Raw genomic sequence first — 20,882 nt, forward strand, 5'->3', positions numbered from 1 at the left:
CTAAATACATCATTCCGATCCCTGGATACAGATACGGGGCAGAGTGACTCCTTCAGTGTAGTTTTTTTGGGGCATGGTGACCGCTGTGGAGTGATGGGAACAAGTAGAATGTCAGCACAGGTCACTGACTCACTGTCCAATGACAAGGCAGTGTGATTCAGCCCCAACACACTTCCTGCTGCCCTGGAATGTGGACATCACAGGAGCTCAGAGACATAAGCACTCAAGTGAATATACTATGGGCCGCATGAGAAGTACCACTGAACCCACAAAACATAAAATACAGTTTTTTGTACTGTTAACTTCCTTTTCAAATGTCAGTGTTTTCATTAGAATGTGCAGTGTAAAATGCTGTGCTTACAGGCCTGTCATGATATTGCTGAAACTAATTTATACCACTAAACTTAAAGTAGAATTATCTTCACAAACTATTCTAAATGTATAATATGGTTAAGAAACAAAAATGGCAATAAGTAAATGAATTAAATATTTACATACTTAATTAGTATTAGGGATGTAACGATATACAAATCTCTCGGTACGATATTATCACGATATGCATCTCACAGTACAGTGTTTATTGCGATATTTTGGAGAGGCTGATATAATTGTAGATAGGAAAATTTTTTTGCTTGTAAAATACCTTAACAAGGTTTTGGTGTGAATTATTTCCGTCATAATCCCAAGAATTCAAGTTAAAAACATGTTTCTTCATGTTGTTTGTATTAAAATGAATCATGGGATTTGCAGTTTCCTGTGTTTATAAGCAGTTGCTACTATAAAACTATGCATTTAAGCAAAGGAACTTGTAATTCGATATTGTAACAGCCCACGTTATTATTGTGAGACATTTAACGATACGATATCATGATATTTCGGTTATTGTTACATCCTTGGTTAGTATCTATAATGAGTGATAGAAGTTATGTATTCATCCATCTACAACTTAAGTGTTATTGTAGTACAGAAAAGTAGCAATGAATGAAACTTAACACAACTCCAGGTATGTTTGCAATGAGGAAACAACATTATAACATAGATCAAAAAATACTGTAATATGCTGTTTAAATAGTAAATACATTTCCCCATTCCCTCACGTTACATTTTTTTTTTTTACCTGTATACAATAGTATTAATGAAAAAATCTTTCACATGTGACTACAAACACAAAATAGCACAACAAATTCCTCACAGTATTCTGATGTTCTTCACAAACTTTTGATCTCTCCTGTTTGCTGTATATGGTAAAAAGAAAGTATTTGAACAGCCTTACCTGTGACCGCTTTAATGATTGACTGGATCTTGACCGGGTTGTGCTGCTCTGATCGTGCACAGGAGAGCTCCGAGCAATCTGACCACTCACTCTTGTGCATTTTCTTAAACTATGGGATTAGAGTCAGGTTTATTAATTGGACACACTTCATAATACAGAAGGAAACTCATGTATTCAGGTTATGGTACAGCTTCACATTTCTCCCTAGTCTTTCTATTATTTTTACCTGTCTCCAGTGGTGGAAAGTAATGAAGTAAAAGTAGTAAAGTTCTGTACTCAAGTATAAATTTTAGGTATCTGTACTTTTCTTGAGTGCATTTTAAAGTGGATACATTTTACTTTTACTTTACTACATTTGAGAGCAGGCATTTCCACTACATTGTTGAACACGACTGAAAAGTAAAAGTAGCCTTTATGATATTTGAACAAACTTTGAGCAAACAAGAAAAATAGATCGATTCAGTTGTTTCCATTAAAAACAAAATTAATCAAAATTACTACGTGAAGCTTCATCAGATCTCTGCGAAATACTTTTACTTTGTACTCTCTAAGCATGTTTTAAATGGGTACTTGAGTAGATTTTTTCATACTTTTGCTTTTACTTGTGCATTTATTTTGCTCCAGTATCTGTACCACTGCTCATCTTAGGAACTTACACATTGCAATAGATGAGAAGAATTTTGTCAGAAAAAAGATATGAGTTTACAAAATTGTTGAATTTAACTGAACTGTATCTCAAAATAACTTAAGTGGATACATGATTTTAGTGGCCAAAATTGAAGATTTATGATCCTGATTTGGCTGAAAAGAAATGTTGTAAATTGTTATGTTCTTCTGAAATATGACAGTGAAACCTCAAAACTGTCTCTGCCATAAACAGTTTGTAACACAGCAAATCTATTTTAGACCAAAAACACATAAATCCTAAACTCTTATATAGTATATTTGTGAAGGTGGTTGGTCTTCAGATGCTCTTCATAATTAAGTACATCTAATTGCTGTAAATGACCAGTTATATGAATGTAGTGGCCATCCTCTGCTGACTCTTAAACCAGTAACACGTCCTCATTAAGCAGAGCAGTGATTTGGCAGGGGGTTCATCAGGAGAGCTGGCTCCAGGCCAGTACAGAGCGTACCTGTGTGAGAGCTCACACAGAAACTGAGAGAATGACACAGAAAGATGTGGAGGATCGGACTGTAATTGGGTTAGTGAGGTGTTCCAGACTGTTCCATCCAGAAGGGTTGCTGGGTTACACGAATAGCCAGCGTCTTAACTACGAAAGATGTGCATGTAAAAAGACAGTGTGAATTTATGGATTTTTTCTATTTCATGAAACTGAAGGTGCAATTTTTAGCTGTTCTCATGGTGGTTATTGCTTTGGTGGGGATGTTCCACAGTATATATTTTGCATTTATTCAGGTGTTTTTATTGCTAGTAAAGAAAAAAGAAAAGAGGAACATGCATTCTAGCTACAAAATCTACATGAAGACAAGCAGAGCCTCTAACAGAAAAGTTACATAGTGCAGCTTTAAGATAAGTATTATTGAGCTGGACTACTGAAATTGACAGGTTCTCACAATTTGGTTATAAGCTACAGAAATACCAAAGAAAACAAACAATGAGGCTTCAAAATACATCAAACTGCTTTTTGCTTTTCTTGTGGTCTATTGCTATGGCTCTCAAACCTTTCCCACCAAATACCAACAGATCTAAACCAGGTCTAAAAAAAGGACTATTCTAGGTCTAAACTAGGGCTAAACCAGGACTAAAAAAGGACTACACATGCTAGTAGTTCTGAACATGGTCTAAACCTAAAGATGAAATAAATTGAGAGTTTGAGAAGCAATGAATGTGACTGAGTTAAGTTATTTCAAGCATGGTACAAATATTTTAGATTGTAGAGTTCATGTTAAATTAAATGTTTCTTGTTTCTTTTTTCACAGAATGTGCTGGCTAAGGCGCTGTACGACAATGTGGCTGAGTCTCCCGACGAGCTGTCCTTTCGTAAGGGGGACATCATGACAGTTTTGGAGCGGGACACTCAGGGGCTGGACGGGTGGTGGCTGTGTTCGCTCCACGGTCGTCAGGGTATTGTACCGGGAAACCGCCTGAAGATCCTGGTCGGCATGTATGACAAACAACAGGGATCTCCCTCCACGCCTGACCCAACTACTGTCACCTCCCCGTCACAGCGCCCCCTACTGCCCCCTCATAACACCTATGCCAAACCCACACCCTCAAGCTCTGTTATGGGCACAGCTTCACCAGGCTTTCCTAGCAAGCCCATTCCAGCTCCGCAGTACACCTCCATGCACCCTGCTACAACCAACCCTGACTCGATCTACATGATGCCTCCGTCTCATGACTCCAAAGGCAGTGTGTACCAGATCCCTTCTGGCCCAGTTGGTTCAGCTCCACAACCCCCAAGTAAAGCTCCACCCCTGACCCAGAGGCAATACCAGGCACCTTCTCAAGACATCTACCAGGTGCCTCCCACCCTGCAAGGGGCTGGCCCAGCTGGGGTGGCATCAGCGGGGCAGGATGTGTACCAGGTGCCCCCGTCTCTGGAGAAGAGGAACTGGGACAGTGGCAAACCACTTGGAAAGGTAAGGAATAGGGATTTAATGATATCCAAATTTCTTGATACAATATTGTGACATTTTGTGGAGGCTAGCCAAAATGTGAATATGCTACATTTTCCTTTTAAAATGCCTTGAAAAGCCTTTGGTACTGTTATAATACAAAGAATTAAGATTTAAACATGCTTAATAACAGTTATTTCTTCATGTAGTCTGCACTAAAGCAGAGGAAAGGATCATGGATTATTTTTTAGCTATTGCTGCACCATCACAATAAATTTAAGCAAAGAGACTTGATATATTGTGATGGTACAAGATTATTGTGAGACTTTTGACTATACAATATCACGATATTTCTGTTATTGTTACATTTCTAGTAAGGAATGGGGAAGGCGACTTAGTAAAGTTGTGTTAACTAGACAATATTTACTCATTCTAACTATTCTTTTCGACTTAATTGCAGTAGTTTTTTATTTGAATACTCACCATTTATCTTGCTCAGTAAAATGTATTTACCAGCCAAACTAATCTTAACCCATTCATTGAAACACACACACACACACACGAAATTGAGCCCAGCACCATCTGTTTTAAATGGTTTTGAGCATCTCAGTGATTGACAGTGGTCTGTAGAATCTTGCCAAACTGTCTTGGGACGATAAAAATATGTTTTGTCCAACAAGAAAAATGTGTTACAAAAACAGATAAGCAATTTATTCACAATTAGAGATTGTATAGTGTGGAAATAAGAGCTTAAGTGGATTTACAGGCTTAATAAGACTATTTTTGGCTTTGTCAGGTCAGTGTTGTGGCATTGCGTAGCTAGAGAACAACATTTGAAAGTTTATTTATGTCTCTTTGCCTCTAGTTACCACCACAATCTGAAATAAAACTACCAGATGCAATTAGGGTGTACCCTTTAAAGTAGATGTTAAATGACTTAAAAACAGCTTTTAACATTTAGAAATAACAGCCATTGAAGGTCAAGCAGTACTTTAATAATAGTGCTTTTAACAACATCTATTTTTAGTATAAATAAAGGTTTATTAACAGTGCACTGGTCTTCAGCTAAACCTGTAAAACAGATATTGCGCTGTCTTAAATTTAAAGTTGCACTATGTAGCTTTTTTGGTGAAGGGATTACCTTGATTATTGCGCAATATGTAAAATAAACTTGTTGATCACAGTGGGGACAGGTTCATGGTCAGCAAGCCTACACATGATAAGAATTCGTATTTGAAGGTATTTTTGAGCTATGAAACACCTGTAATTGAGAGAGATATGTTTAATGCTGTACTGTGGAACATTCCTGGAGCACAAGAAGTGGTTTAAAAAAGACTTTTAGTGTCAGCCATGATTTAGATATTATTTTTTTATTGAACTGTATCGAATAGATTTGAAATATATATCGTATCAACTTAAAAGCGCACTGTATTGAGATATGTATTGTATCATGGCCTATGTATCGAGGTATGTATCGCATCGGCAACTTCTTAATCATACCCAGCCCTAAAATTGGCCTGTATTGCCAATAACTAGACATATTCAGAAGCATAAATTCAATGCAAAACTGTTATGGATTTGTTTTGGAGTGTACAGTGGTAAAGGATTGCCATATTTAGCTGGTCCCATTCTCACTCTTCCTAGTCAATAGCTGTCTGAGTGTGGAGTCCATGGACATCAACAGGTTTATCACGTTTTGTCCTTGAGCCCCGGTGCCAGGCCATTACTGCTGCCGAGGCTTATCTGGGCGCCTTCATTTCTTCTACTTTTCTCTCTTTACTGCAAATCGTGCCCCGTTAGGCTGAAAGAAAAAGACAGATTTGAAAACAGTAGATCCACTAACTCTGCACACAGGCTGGTACCCTTGGCCGGGGTCATAGCGAGTTCAAATCTTATGTCTTTTTTAGGCTTGGTCTGTTTGTTCTGCAGCTATATCCAGTGTGTTTCATAGAGGCTTTATGTATTGTATTTACTCATTCATTTTCCATCACATTTACCAAGCTTAGCAAACAGGCAGCTTAGCCCTCTTTGAGCTAGTTAGACATTACAAGATAAGGTGTTCTTGCTCAAAGGCTGTTGCTACACATCTGTGGATATGTATTAGAAATCACAGAATCAGATCACATTATGTTTGTTGATTCAGGCGATTTAAAGATGCAGAGTATGTAACTTTTTTGAAGAATCAGCCACCTGCTTGTCTTCTGGAGATGTTATTGCTTAACCCTAACCCATATTTCAAAGTGTGGCATTAAACGTATTTATCTACAAAAGCATTGCCCGAGACAAAGTTAGAGGTCAGATCTGTGAAGAGACAACCCTGCTCACAGTAACAATGCGTGTTTTTAAAATTTTTGAGCAATAAAAACACCGGTAATTGAAAAAATAAAGCCAAATAGAAAGGTATAATGCCATACTGTGGAAGATTGTAGGTAAAGCAATAATAACAAAGGGAGACAAGCAGGTGGCAGACTCATTACCAGAAAAATTGAATAGTAAACCTTTAATAATACAGACTTTCACTTATACTTGTTATGAAAGTATAAAGGTTTAAATAGACATTGAACAACAATATCTCATTGTAAAGAATCAGAATCTATATTTTCTTCCTCCCTTCATGTCTGTTACGTGCCAATCCAAAATACACCTCACTTAACTGTTTTGGAGGATAAAAACCCCCCACCTCAGACACATAGATAGTAAAAAGCTGCATAAAAGAATGTTGAGGTTAGAGCTGCCAGTCGTGACAGCTTAAAGGTGCATTGTGTAACTTTTCTGGGGGGTATACTTCACCTGCTTGTTTTGATGGATTTGATGGATGTCATTGCTCTACTTGTTCCACAGTATGACATTGAACAGCTCTACCTTCCATGTATTCAGTTACAAGTGGATTTATAGCTCAAAAATACTTTGAAAAACAGGAATTCTGACTGTGAACGGGGTTGCCTCTCCACAGACCTGACCTGTAACTTGATCTGGTTTGGTCTCCATGGTGATAAAAAGGTTGTGAAACATTCCAGACAAAGCAATAACATCTCCATGAAGAAAAGCATTTGACAGACCCTCCACCAGAAAAGTTGCACAATGCACCTTTAAAGAAGAGCAGCACCAAAGGGGAGATTTATGGGGGTACTGAAAGGGGAGAAATTGGTTGGTACGAGTGACAGGGAGGCAAAGGATGAGCTAAATTACGGCAGATGTTTTAGTGCATACCAACAGAAGGCATGGGTGAAAAAAACTCCATAATTAGAAGAACAATAGTTTGGGAGTCATTAAAAAGTTACAATGGTCCAGTAATTATTTCAATTGATGATGCCCATACCAGCTGTCAGCCTATTACCAAAGGCCCATACCACAATGAATTTTACAGATTCAGAAATAGCAGCAGGCTCCTTTGTGCGTCAGGAGTCTGCCGGCTTTACACAGCTGTCATCTGAGACATCAAAGAGTGAGGAGGGTGTGACAGTGGGACACGAGCCCAACAGCAGCTGAACGTCTGTGTGTGCTGCTGCTAATGCCACTGTAATAAGCACTATTGATGGAGGATTGGTAAAGCTACACTCTGGTATGAAGAGAGAGTGTAGGCAAACATGCAGAGCTGTCATTCATTAGGATATGGAGTTAACTGATTAGTTTGGCGTGTTGGGTGGTATCGTTCAGTAGTGTGTTTGTAAAGGTCCTATATTTCACAAATTGAGCTTTTAGAAATGTTAGAATGTTGTTTCCCCATAAATGTAGCCAGAGTCGTGTTTTGTTTGATTCACACATGTTTAAGTAATCATTTATTGTTAGTCTGTCTCATGGATCTATTAAAATAACTCTCTGTCTACATCTTCAAAGCTCAAAATGCCCTGTTCCACCTTGTGATGTTATGAAGTGGTAGTTTCCAATTTAACAGCTACCTTTTACCTTTAGCTCAGTAATGATTTGAGGTCTTGTTTGTTATTAAATGCATGAATGAAACAAAATACAACACCAGGTATGTTTCTGATGATTAAATAACATTATAACATAAACTAAAATCTCAAATAAATTGTTTTTCTCAACTAATTAATATATAGGTAAGTAGTATGTTCCATATTATAACATTAAATGGTCTGGAATCCCTGTTACTAATATTTTCCAAAACATAATAATAAGATCACATTTTCCTGTAGTTCCTCAGTGTCTATTTCCATTCTTACTGGCCTCTTGGATAGATTTATAGCAGTAAAGCAGGTACCAATTTCTAGTATTTACACCCAAATCTTATTTTAATGTGACACAGCCGCTCCAACGGCACAACGCAAAAATAACTCCCTTTTCATGACAAATCTTTGAAAAGTTACGTCTTAGTATTTCAGGTATGTTTTTAGCTCAAACAAACTCAAGTGTCCTTTGAAAACAGTGCTATAAATAAAGCATTTGAGCAGCAGAAGTGTGTCGTTAAACCTTGTCATATTTGTATGCGAGAAGATGCTGAGCAGCGGGTGTGGGGAGGGCTTATGGAGGCACATGCTCGGAGATTATCTGGAGACTAATGAATTTAACACAGCTGTTTGGCACACTGCACTACTCAACACTGCAAACACAGACATTCCAAGTAAAGCTGAAACTTGCACCATCACTAATGCTAAGTAATACAATATTATATCAGATTTATCACACTTTTATTCATATATTCTCAAGATAAAGTATGTTTTAGAGCAATACTGTCAAAGCCCATCATGGAAATTACTATATCAACTTATTGTTCAATACATGAAAGCTGAAATAATATATTTTAGGGGTCAGTATTTATCGTGTGTACATTTTCTTTGTAAATAAGATTTGAGCTGCAGAGGGTTGTGTAACTAACTTTTATGACTAAGTATTAGTTCATTCTTTCTGCTATTTATTTGTTGCAGTTCAGGCGTTTTGAATGATATTGTTGATTTAAAAAATGGTTTACTGGGATTGTCTTTCATTATTGTTCTTGTGTCAGTCAGTGCAAACAGGTAAAAAGAAGGGATGGGTAGGGATGTAACAATAACTGTCACATCGTAATATTGTATCATCAAAGTTCTCACAATATTATCGTGGACCATCACAATATATCGAATTACAAGTCTCTTTGCTTAAATTAAGTGTTATGGTGCAACAATAGCTAAAAAAAGACAAAGTGAAGTACATAGACCATGATCCTTTGCTTCATTTCAGTGTAGACTCTAATAGATAATAGAAATAACAGTTCTAAGCACGTCTACGTCTTAGTTCTTTGGATTAAGTCTTCTCAAGGCATTTTAAGAGGAAAAAGTAGCATATTAACAGTTTTGTTACCCTCCACAAAATATTGCAATAAATATCATACCGTGAGATATATATTGTGAAAATATTGTACTGAAAGATTTGGATATTGTGATATTGTGATATCGTGAGCTTTCCCACGATATTGCAATAAATATTGTTGTATGAGGTTCATACGTGACGATATTGTATCATTAGACTTGGATATCGTTACACCCCTAGGGATAAGACAATAATGTTGTTTATCGTGATAAAAAGGGTAGACAATAAACGTTCAAGGGACATTTGATATAATCGTGAAAACCACCATTATATCACCAGAATGTGCTGAAAAAAAGCTACTTATCTATGATGTTTTTTTCCAAATCATTGTTGTTTTCAGTTGTAGCAAAGTATGTTTACTATAACAGATATTCATAATATTAAAAGTATAAGTATTTATATCCATAACATGTTTAAACTGTCAGCATTTTAAAGCAGTATTGTGATATAATCGTTAATCGCAATTATTTTGTGTCACCAAATTTGAGTATCTTCCTGTCTCATACCAGTATACAGGCCTACTTATTTTTGCTTTTACTTTACCCTTGCACTTCACCAGCACCACTGTCTTGACTGCAGCCTGCGTGTGTGCTAATTACCCCATTGTTCAATTAGCATTTGTTTTCTTGTAATTAGCATGTTGCCAGAGTTGCTAGACAGTCCTGTGCAGAGTAAACACAGTAGCCATGTGGCGTTCAGTGGGGGGCGGACTGTTTAATCTGTTAAGAGACCTCAGCAGTCCCCTCTCTGTCTAGCTCTGGCATTCCCACTGTTCCTCTATACCCTGAGAAAGCTATGGGCCGTTAGCTGCTACCAGTTTAGACAAACCACCAAATCTCCTGTAATTATGGCCCTATTTTCACCGCTCCATCTTTGAAGCTCACATCTGTATCATAAAGACATCCTCGGAGCTGCAGCTGCCTGTGTTGGGGCTATTTTGGAGTTGGTGTGGTTTGGGTGGGCATTTTGAAGCTATGTGTTTGACGACATGTTGTAATCAGCCTGATGCGTGTGTGCTCGTGGTTTCCTTGAATAAAAAGAGGCGGAAAATGGGAAGGAGGAGGCGGGGCTAAAAGCAGAGGTCATTTGTTGAATAGTGCATGAAGTAATCATTCACAAGTCACAAAGAAGGATCTCCCAAGCCCCGGTCTAGAGCTATGGCTTTGTGTGTATATTATATTAAGCAAAGGAAACGGAGCCTTTTCAATGTGTGGCTGTGGTTTATTGGTACCTCGGGAGCAGTGCAGTTATTCTGAGAACACAACACAGTTTTCTGGAGTAGTTTATTTAGGTCAGTGAATCTGAAAGTACACTGCCATCCTCAGGCCACTTCTTTCGTCTATAAAATACTTGTAGATATGGTCTGGCTGGCCACTGTCTGAACAGGGGATTCAACTTGTCTTTGATATTTAAATGATGTTAAATGTGTTTTTACAACAGGTTCATGAAGTACTTTTTCTTTCATCATGGTTAAAATTAAAGCAATGATGTGAAGAGCGTTGGACAATTAATTTTGGGTTGTAATATTGTATTTTGCACTATTACCTCACATAGTTTTAATAAATGGCTACATAGCTATAGAAAGAAAAAGAAATGTCCAATAATTACATTTAAAATAAACCATGAAACCTCAACTTTGAACTGAATACTTGCTATGAGTTATGTGTACTTGCCCCTGATAACCATGTAGAAATGTTTCCTCTTTGAAAATAACAGCCTTATCCCATATCATCATATTTCAGCGGGTGTGTCAGATAAAATTGTTGTTTTAAAAGCAGGCAAGCGGGTACTAAGATAGCTGCTAATGTTAACATGTGATCAAGACCAAAAATGAAATAGTAGCACATTTAAAATCTCTTTTTGGGTTACCACAAACGCTCTCCACAACAAGGTTAAACTCCTGTATGCAACACAGATGGCTGTCAATCATTTCTTAGAACGAGCTCAAATAAATTCATGTAGTAATAGATATTGACTTTGTTATTTGAGGAGTTTAAGAAGGAATCAATGTCACTTAGGATGCATTAAGGTGAACATCAATTTTGCATATCCCTCCACCTCTCACCGCATTTGTTGAGATTTAAATGGTAACTGATTGTGTGACATTTTAATTTTATATATTAATTATTATTGCTACAGATCTGGTTGGAGGGGAGTGGAATAACTTTAATGGTAGTGTATGCTGTTCGAAGTCCCTATATTACGCAAAAGTGACTCTTGTGAGCTTTAAGCCATGTTAGAATGTTATTGCCTCATCAAAAACATACCTGGAGTTGCATTTTGTTTCGTTCATACATGTTTGAGTAACCCTTTATTATTAGTCTGCCTACATTTCTATAGCTCAAAGTGCTGCAATAGTTTTCAAGTTAACAGCTGCCTTTTACATTTTGTTTAGTAGAGATTGGTAGCCAGGCTGGCACCACCTAGTGCCTTTGCTCAATTTCATTTCTCTCCAGCGACTAGGTCGGGAATCAGAATACACTAGACGTTTGCAAGAACCCCGGAAGTTGTAGACCATGCACCTGCCAATCAGCGAAGAGCTGTGAAGCCATGACGTCAGACTCAAGCACCTGTCTGGGTCAATTTTGTGGTGCAGCACGACAGTAAACAAAGCGTCGAGATTGGAGGTAGATGAAGCCATACATTCTATGTTGGCAACGATTCCCAAAATCGAGGAGTCAAAGCTGGAACAAAGAGAATGTTTGGTGAATTTTATCAAGGGGAAATGTGTTATTGCCTTTCTTCCTACAGGATCTGGCGCATTATATACGTCACAACCAAATAGCAGCGATTGGTTAAATAAACAAGTACCCGCCTACCATTGAGCGAACAAATCCTAATGCTGTGAGGTCAGACAGTTTCTACGAAGTGAACCCGGTTGATAAGAGATTGGCACTTCGAGAGCTGAAATTATCCAAATGATTTTAGTGAATGTGTATAGAGTTTAAAAACACAGTGGTGCACTTCCTGTATTACCATATGACATTACAAGGTGGAGCAGAGGGTTTTCTATTTTAGAGAAGAACTCAGCCTAAATATGCAGGGCTTGCGTGTTAAACATGTGTGAATGAAACAAAACACAACTCCAGGTCTGTTTGTGATGAGGAAACAACAATATAACATAGATCAATAAACAGTGTAATATGGACCCTTTAAATTTGGAATATGGCAATGACCAAAGCACATGTCATAAGTTAAATCATTCTAGAGAGACCCTTTTATAACATTAGACGGCAGTTGACAGCTAATTAGACATTACAGCACTCATATCTTACTAAATACCAACACTGTTTCACTAATCCAGCCAGTTATATTTAAATCTGCCATAGTATTAGCTTGTAAATGTATACTGTACAGATGGTCATTTATGTTATGGAGTCTTTGGGGAGTGGTTTCCTTTTCAATCCTGTCCCAGGCGTCCATTAGTGAAACCACTAAAAAGAATTAGCATAGGAATCATAACATTTAGCATATCAGTAATTAGTCCAATCCGATAATCCTTGCGTCCTTGGTGATTTGTTGTTTAGCCTGGGTCACAGTTGTCTCATGCTAAGTGGAAGAACTAGAGAGATTAAATAATGCAGTGACAGTAGCATCATCAGTAACACGCCCACTCCTCTGATGCTTAAGGTATTAAATGCGACTCGCTGGGATGTGTCTTTTCCCTGGAGACACACAGTAGATCAATAGAGTCGTATCAATCAGAGCATGGTCTAGGCTGGACTCATCTGGCACTTAGACCAGTCCACTCATTACACTTGAAAGCTTTCTGATGACGAACCAAGACGTGTTTATGTGTGAACTGAAAAATAGGAAACTGGAGCAACTAAACCTAACCCCTTCCAACCTTGGCCAAGTGCATGGTGTTGATGTGTCCAAGAGCAAGACGCTTTCCCACTGCTACAGGGCATCCATTGTAAAAATCTTTCAAATTACTGCTTGTTGTGGCTAATCTCTGTCTAAGTAATAGAGGAGACTATGATGGTCCCCAAAGTCTAAAAATAATCTGAACAAAAATTTGTTTTAAATATTTATACTCAGTGCTTGTAGTATTTTCTTAAAACATATAAAAGTAACTATACTGTATCTGAATTTAGTCATGTTTTTATCAGCCAAAAATTCTCATTATTTTCCATATATTGTATTGAATAAAATGATTCAAATATGGATTTCAGTATAAACATGTAGGAAACACTGATGTATACGGTACTAATCTTACTAGAATATTCTCAACAGCAAACCTGAAATGGCATTTTCATTCTTACAATTGTGCTTGGTTAAAAATATCTTCAAAACGACACTTTTTGTGCATTGACGTATAAATTATAGGCTTCTGCAGCTTTGAGAGTAATATCCATTTATAGTGGTAATGACAGGAGTGACTCAAGGTGCTCAAAATCATGATTATCCTCGACTACCTCCTACCTCCTTGTTTGCATCACTATAGAAAACAGAAAGAAAATACTGAAAAACACCTACATTTAATCCTCATTATAGTAGCTTGAATACCAGTAGATAATAGAGTATGCTTAGATATAAATATACAATATTATTCACTTCAACAGTAATACAATTTATTCACCCACAACCCTATAACATTTGCAAACTTTATTCACACAGTAATTAAGCCTGTCAGATGCTGAAGCAGGATATATTGCTACACAGAAATATAGCGATAAACGATAATATTGAAGCTACTTTATGCCACTGACACAAAGCAAAATAAACCAATTAAAAAAATAAAATAAAATTAAAGCCATGAGCTGCAACGAATGAATAGCAGAATGAACCAGTAATTACCCATAGAAGTTCTTTATTCTACCCTCTACACTTCAAATCAAATATTATTACATAAAATGGAAAAAATCTCCCCATTATTGCAAAGAAATTGTACCCACGATAAATACTGAGCCCAAAATATATTGTCCCAGCTTGTATATATTGAACAATAGGTCAATATAGTAATTATCATGACAAGCCTAACAGTGATATCCTTCTTCAAAGGTACTGCACCCATACTATCGAGTTATGATCTGTATTTATTGTTGCTGATTTGTTGAGGTAAAATGATCCATCAGTGAGTGCAGGGTAGGGCATGGTCGTCTTTGGTTTCATTTGTAAATGTTCAGAAATCAATGCGTAAAGGGGACACCTGACTGTCAGTAGGAGGGGTGTTCAGCGAGGGGTGGGCCGCAGATGTTGTCATTTCCCAGACGGGGAGCTACTCTAGACTCACATCTCATAATGCACAGTTTAAACAGGAGCACAATGGAGCCACCAGATTCCCACAGCAAATCAAACAGCCTGCTGCTTGGGCGCTCTTCCTGCTGTGGGCGACTATGAGCTCTGGGGCTCATGTAGATTCAACAGCCTGGAGTCAAGGGGCAAAAGTCTGCAGTAGTGTTTTTGTAATTGTTTTGGGGCAGGCCTGTTACACTAATTACTATACAGACTTATCGTTCAATATATGAAAACTGGAACAGTTATTCTGGGGGCTAATCTATATTCAACAGTCTGGAATCAGGGGGCAAAAGTCTGTGGCAGTTTTTGGTTTTGAATAGACGTTTGGGTATAAAGTGTTTTGGTAATTGTTTTGGTAATAATTACTGTACTGACTTATCGTTCAATATATGAAAACTGGAACATATTTTCTGGGGCTCATGTGCATTCAGTAGTCTGGAGTAAGAGGACAGTTTTTGGTGTTGAATAGACTTTTGGGTATAACGTGTTTTGTTAATTGTTTTGGGTTACCCGTTTTCATTTAACCCATGGTTTAACTTTCTTGCTGTGTGCATTTTTCTAAACTCTATAATCCTTATAGTTGGTGGTAGATAGGCCTGTCAGGATTATACCTGTAATGATTTATTGTACAATATATGATAGCTGGAACAATATATTCTGAGGCTCAGTATTTATCATGTGTGCAATTTCTTCCCAATAATGGTGAGATTTTTGTTATTTTAGATTTGAGCTGTAGATGATTGATTAAGTAACTTCAGTAGCTAATTATTCTGTTCTTTATTTGTTGCAGCTCATGTCTTTTAACGATACTGTCTATTACTATCTGAGATTATCTTGCTTTATTTTAATTGTGTCAGTGGTATAAAGTAGTTTCAATATTATTGTTAATTGCCATATTTCTCTGTAGCAATATATCATGCTTTGAGATGTGTTTTTGTGACAGGCCTAATTTGGGTACTCGTTTCCATCTAACCTTCATATTTTCATTTCCTTGTTGTATTTGGTTGTAAATAAAACATTAATTATGTAAGACATTTTTGTTTACTCTGTAATCTTTTTTCTTAGGGCTAGATATTAAAATTATTATTAGGCAAAGCAAGTTTATTTGTATAGCACAATTCGTAAACAAAGTGCTTTACAGAAAAAGAAAGACAGTAAAATCACAATACAAACAAGCCAAAACATAAATAATCATCATAAAATTAACATGAAAGGAGAAGAGAGCAGAATAAAACCCTTTCAGTCATATGCACAGCTAATCAGCACTTATTAGTACTAGTTACATTGGCAGCAGCAATGGTAGTAGTAGAAATAGTTGAAGCAGTAGCTGTTGTGCTGGTATTTGTACATTGAAATTGAAGCTGCATTATATTCAATAATTAATGGACATTTCTCCATGTTGTAGTTTAGTCTGTCTTGTCTGTATAATGCATACTAAACATTAATTCAGTAAGAACCTACTGAAATGCAAATCGTTAAATGCCTTGATTGAATTATTTGCATAATGACTCTGTGATTCAGTTTTGAATATGTATGAACACACTGCAATTTGAGCAAGTGGTTTTAATCTAAAAGTTATTCTATAAATAACCATGCTGTAATTTCAGGGAGTAAAACAGCAGGATATTTTAGACTTTTATTATTATATTATTTATTATTATTATTTATTTTAGACAAACTTTATTGATCCACAAGGGTATTTGGACACAGTTAAAATGTTGTGAGAGTTTTGAAGGTTGGTAAAAATAGTGCTCAAGCCCTAACTATACTGTTGTCTCTTTTGTGTGCAGGTGGTGGTCCCAACACGCGTGGGGCAGGTTTACGTCTATGACACAGTGAAAGGAGACCAGGACGAGTATGATGTCCCACCCAGGCATCAGACAGTCGCCCAGCAGGACATATACGATGTGCCCCCCGCCCGCCAACACTTTAATACCCAAGTCAGTAATTGACTCTTGTGAGCTTTTAGTCATTTAAGAATGTTGTTACCTCCTCAATAACCTACCTGAAGCTCCAAAGCTCAAAATACTTTGTTCCACCTTGTGATGACATGTAGTGATAGCTTTCAAGTTAACAACTACCTTTTTACCTTTAGTTCAGTAGAGATAAGCAATTCCACAGATAAAATTATCCAGATAATTCCAGTGAAGTTGTATGGAGTTTAAAATCACAATAGAGCACTTCTTGTATTACCACATGACATCACAAGGTGGAACAGGGTATTTTCAGTTTGAGAGAAGAACGCGGGCTTAATATGCAGCGTCTATATGTTAAATGTGTGAATTAAACAAAACACAACTTCAGGTTTGCTTTTGATGAGGAAACAATAACATAGATCAGAAAATAGAATCATATGGGCCCTTTAAGATATTGTTGTTAAGGTTTCACAATCTAATTTATCTGTAAAGTCAAATCAATAAAGAGGCATAGTATGTATATATAATATAGTATTGACTTTTCTTTTTGTGGTAGGTGTATGACACTCCTCCAATGGTGGTAAAGGGCCCATCTAGTGTTCAAGATGTGTATGACACTCCTGCCAGCAAAGACAAGCTTGCACAACAGCAGGTATGAATTGTGGACATTTTAACGTGTAACTTCATAGTTTTTTTTTACAGAAATACTTAATATATTAATTACAATATTTATTATATTAAGCCAAATCCTAACCATAATCATAACCATGTTTTTTATGTTAATTTAACCATTTGCTTTTTGAATTTTAGTGTAAAAGATGACCAATAGACTTGTTTATCTCATTAGGTCTATGACTTCCCTCCATCTGTGAGCAAAGACGTGCCTGATGGTCAACCAATCAGAGAGGAGACCTATGATGTCCCGCCTCATTTTGCCAAACTCAAAGGGCCTGTGGCAGTCCCGACCTCCCAGTACCTCCACAACAACATGAACGATGACGATGATGAGCCCCCCATACCGGAAGATGTGTATGATGTCCCACCCCCCATCCTGACGGAGAAGCATTTCAATAGAGTCCAGCCCAGTCAGGACATCTATGACATCCCCACCAGCCTCAGGACAGGCTACCCCGGTCAGGACGTGTATGACTTCCCTCGAGAGAGGAACCCGGAGAGGCCTGCAGAGAGAGGGGAGCAGTATGTGTATGATGTACCACCACAGGTAGGCAGCAAGGAGATTGTGAATCTGAAATATTGAATAGTACAGAATTGTTAAAAGTATAATGTCATTATAAACATCATAATTTGTCTTTTGTAGGTTGTGCGTGACCCTCAAACTACAGATGACCTCAGCATGTCTTTCAAACGCCTGTCAGCCTCGAGCACTGGCAGCACACGCAGTAACCACTCGGCATCATCTTTAGACATGGTGCCTGTTCGGGACACGTCAGTCCCTGCCCCTCTCCCTGGGAAACCCCTCATGTTGGACCTGGACCAGGCCATGGAGCGCCTGTCCCGTCTGCAGATGGCTGTGGAGTCCAATGTGTCTCTCATGATGTCCTTTATCACTGGCAACTGGAGGAGTGCGGAGCAGCTGGAGGGGAACCTGCCCGCCATCCACCAGGCAGCGGACCGCGTCAGGGCTTCGGTCAGGGACTTCCTGGAGTTTGCCCGAGGTGCTGTGGCCAACGCAGCTCAGGCCACAGACCGCCTGCTGCAAACTAAACTGGGGCGACAGGTGGGCAAAATGGAGGAGGTGTTCCATAGTTTAATTCAACACAGCCAGAGCTTAGATGCCATCGGCTGGTCGGCCGCTGCACTCGCAGTGCCACCTGCAGGCGGAGATGACCTGGACAGACTGGTCATCACCGCTCGGGGTATCCCAGACGATACCAAACAGCTTGCCTCTTTTCTCCATGGAAATGCCACACTGCTCTTCAAACGGACCAACAGGCAGCAACAGCAGCTGCCTCTTCCTCCAATCCCAGGGGACGTTAGTGGGAACATGACAGGGTCAGGCAGTGGCACGTATCATGGAGGAGAGAAAGTGCACATTCAGTCTCGACCTCTTCCCTCTCCGCCCAAGTTTACATCCACAGAAGAAGAGGGGCCAGTGGAGCGGCCATACGAGAGCACTGAAGAGGGCTGGATGGAGGACTACGACTATGTGCATCTACAGGTATGTTTGTCAGCTACTGAAGTCAGCGTGTATCTACCCAAATCACATCCAGCTGTGTAATTTGTTATTTTGGGTGACTTAATCTAGATAAATCATTGATTCTCTCTCTTATTGTATTTGTCCCGTTTGTAAAATGTGGCTGAAGTAGAAAGTTTTTACTTTAAATTAAGTTTATGTTTTGTGTATGACGACCAGAGGATGCCAAAGATCAATAATTTTAAAATGTGTGTGTTTCTCAGGGAAAAGAGGAGTTTGAAAAAAACCAAAGACAGTTGTTGGAGAAAGGCAACATCACCAGACACAATGCACAACTGGAACAGACCCAGGTAAGGCAGCTTATCATAATAATATCAGCTTATCATAATCACTGTATTGGTTAAATACATAGTTCATTTGAGTGACCAACTTAATGTGACTTTTTCCTTTTAGATCAAACAGTTTGAGCGCCTGGAGCAGGAGGTCAGTCGGCCAATCAACAACGACATGACAGGCTGGGTCCCGTCTCCGCACCACCCCATGGCCCACTCCCACAACGGCTCCTCGGGACCACCCTCCAAACTGTGCCACAGCGACCGCCAGCTGTTGCTCTTCTACCAGGAGCAGTGTGAGCAGAACATCACAACTGTCACCAATGCCATTGATGCCTTCTTCACCGCCGTCAACTCCAACCAGCCCCCCAAAATATTCGTAGCACACAGCAAGTTTGTGATCCTGAGTGCGCACAAGCTAGTTTTCATTGGGGACACTCTTTCACGCCAAGCTAAGGCCCCCGAGGTGAGGGCAAGGGTGGCTCAAAGCAGCAACACGCTTTGTGAAAAACTCAAAGACATTGTGATCAGCACTAAAACAGCAGCACTGCAGTATCCGTCGCCAGGGAACACAAGAGAGATGACAGAAAGGGTGAAGGAGCTGGCAGGGTGCACACAGCAGTTTAGGATGGTTCTGGGACAGCTCTTGGTCATGTAAAAAGAACTTAAAACTGAGTCAGGACTCTACTCTTCTGGACCTTCCACATCTTTTGTTTTTATAGACTATTCTATCTTCAGCGGGCTGGGCCGATTGTTGTAAAATAATCTGTGTAAATACTTAAGTTACATAATATTTAGCCAGTAAAGAAAGATGAAAGATGAATAAGGATAAAATATATACAGTCCAGTTCATATGTAAAATGTCATTATGTCATTATGCCTCAATGCAGCACTACAAGGGTGGGAATGAAACAAGAAAATGTGATTAAACTTAAAAAAGAATGTTGCACAATTTTAACAATAAAATAACCACAGTACATCAGTTTTGAATAAATAAATAGAAACTTTTGTTATTATTCATCTTTATATTGTAAGTAAGAATGTAATGATATCATAAACTGCACCCTTCCCAAGCTTGGGTGAATAAACAGGGTTAACTTCAGAAGAAAAAACAAAGAGACAATAGGAGGTGTCTATTTTAATTTTAGATATGGTGCAGCAAAGTTATTGTTGATCATGTTTTTCCACATCTCATTTCTTTTATATCAAATCCAACATTTCTTCCCAACTGCTCTAAAACGTAAACAGAGGAAAGGAATTGTTTTTTTAAAAAAAAAAAAAAAACACTTGTAGTTTTTAGGCCATATATTGGTGGTATTATTATTATTACGGCACCATACAGGCATAAATATGATCTTATTTCTTGTCATAGCATCTTCCTTGTTAAAAATTGTAAATCTACAATATGTATGACTGTATTTTATAGGTCATCATATGGGTTTGCCCTAAACTCACACTCAAAATAAAAGCCACATGTTGTCAGCAGACTATACTTCTGAATTATGTCTAAAATCTATACAACTCCAGTGTCAACCAATGTTTTTGTAGAATAAATAAATTGGTTTGTAAGAGAGGCATGTATTGAATGATGGAGTGTAATATATCTGCTAATGTAATTAAAGCTGCAGTTGATAGATTCTCTGACAGTGATGTGATGATTTTTTTTTTTTTTTAAGTTTAAATGATAACTTAAAAATTACTCAATAAACCTAACCAGTTGCGCCTACGATGTAATCTGATGTGTTCATGTGCACAACCATCCATGCATGTTTGCTGTGTACACACAAATGTTCCACAATGTTTTGATAGATCTGTCTGGAGTCTCCAAGTTCCATTGACAAAAATAAAAATGGATGTACTACCTTAAATAAACAAAATGAAATAATGTCACCTAGAAATACATTGCATGATACTCCATATAGTTAGCATATGTAGAAAGCAATACATATTCAGCTTTCATGTGAAAATTCCTCCTTTGTTGTGTCATATCAGCAAATGTACAATGTTGATACTGGTATTACATGTATTAACTATTATGAATTATTTCCTTTTCAGTCAAATGGCCCATGCATTGGTTC

General features: G+C 38.1%; 1 protein-coding gene across 2 annotated transcripts in view; it reads left to right on the forward strand.

The window, feature by feature from the left end:
• The window catches only part of bcar1 (BCAR1 scaffold protein, Cas family member), a 63,164-nt gene extending 42,634 nt beyond the window's left edge, over window positions 1–20,530 (forward strand). For both annotated transcript variants that reach the window (XM_055155154.1, XM_055155153.1), the window contains exons 2-8: window positions 3,218–3,880; window positions 16,192–16,341; window positions 16,874–16,969; window positions 17,165–17,539; window positions 17,636–18,496; window positions 18,736–18,822; window positions 18,926–20,530. In XM_055155154.1, the coding sequence (XP_055011129.1) occupies window positions 3,218–3,880; window positions 16,192–16,341; window positions 16,874–16,969; window positions 17,165–17,539; window positions 17,636–18,496; window positions 18,736–18,822; window positions 18,926–19,462 (2,769 nt within the window). In that variant the 3' untranslated portion in view covers window positions 19,463–20,530. The remainder of the gene's footprint in view (window positions 1–3,217; window positions 3,881–16,191; window positions 16,342–16,873; window positions 16,970–17,164; window positions 17,540–17,635; window positions 18,497–18,735; window positions 18,823–18,925) is intronic.
• The last annotated feature ends 352 nt before the right edge of the window (window positions 20,531–20,882 follow it).

This window comes from Boleophthalmus pectinirostris, unplaced genomic scaffold, assembly GCF_026225935.1.
Source record: "Boleophthalmus pectinirostris isolate CB_2022bp ecotype Guang Dong unplaced genomic scaffold, ASM2622593v1 HiC_scaffold_2, whole genome shotgun sequence".
Lineage (NCBI taxonomy): Eukaryota > Metazoa > Chordata > Actinopteri > Gobiiformes > Gobiidae > Boleophthalmus > Boleophthalmus pectinirostris.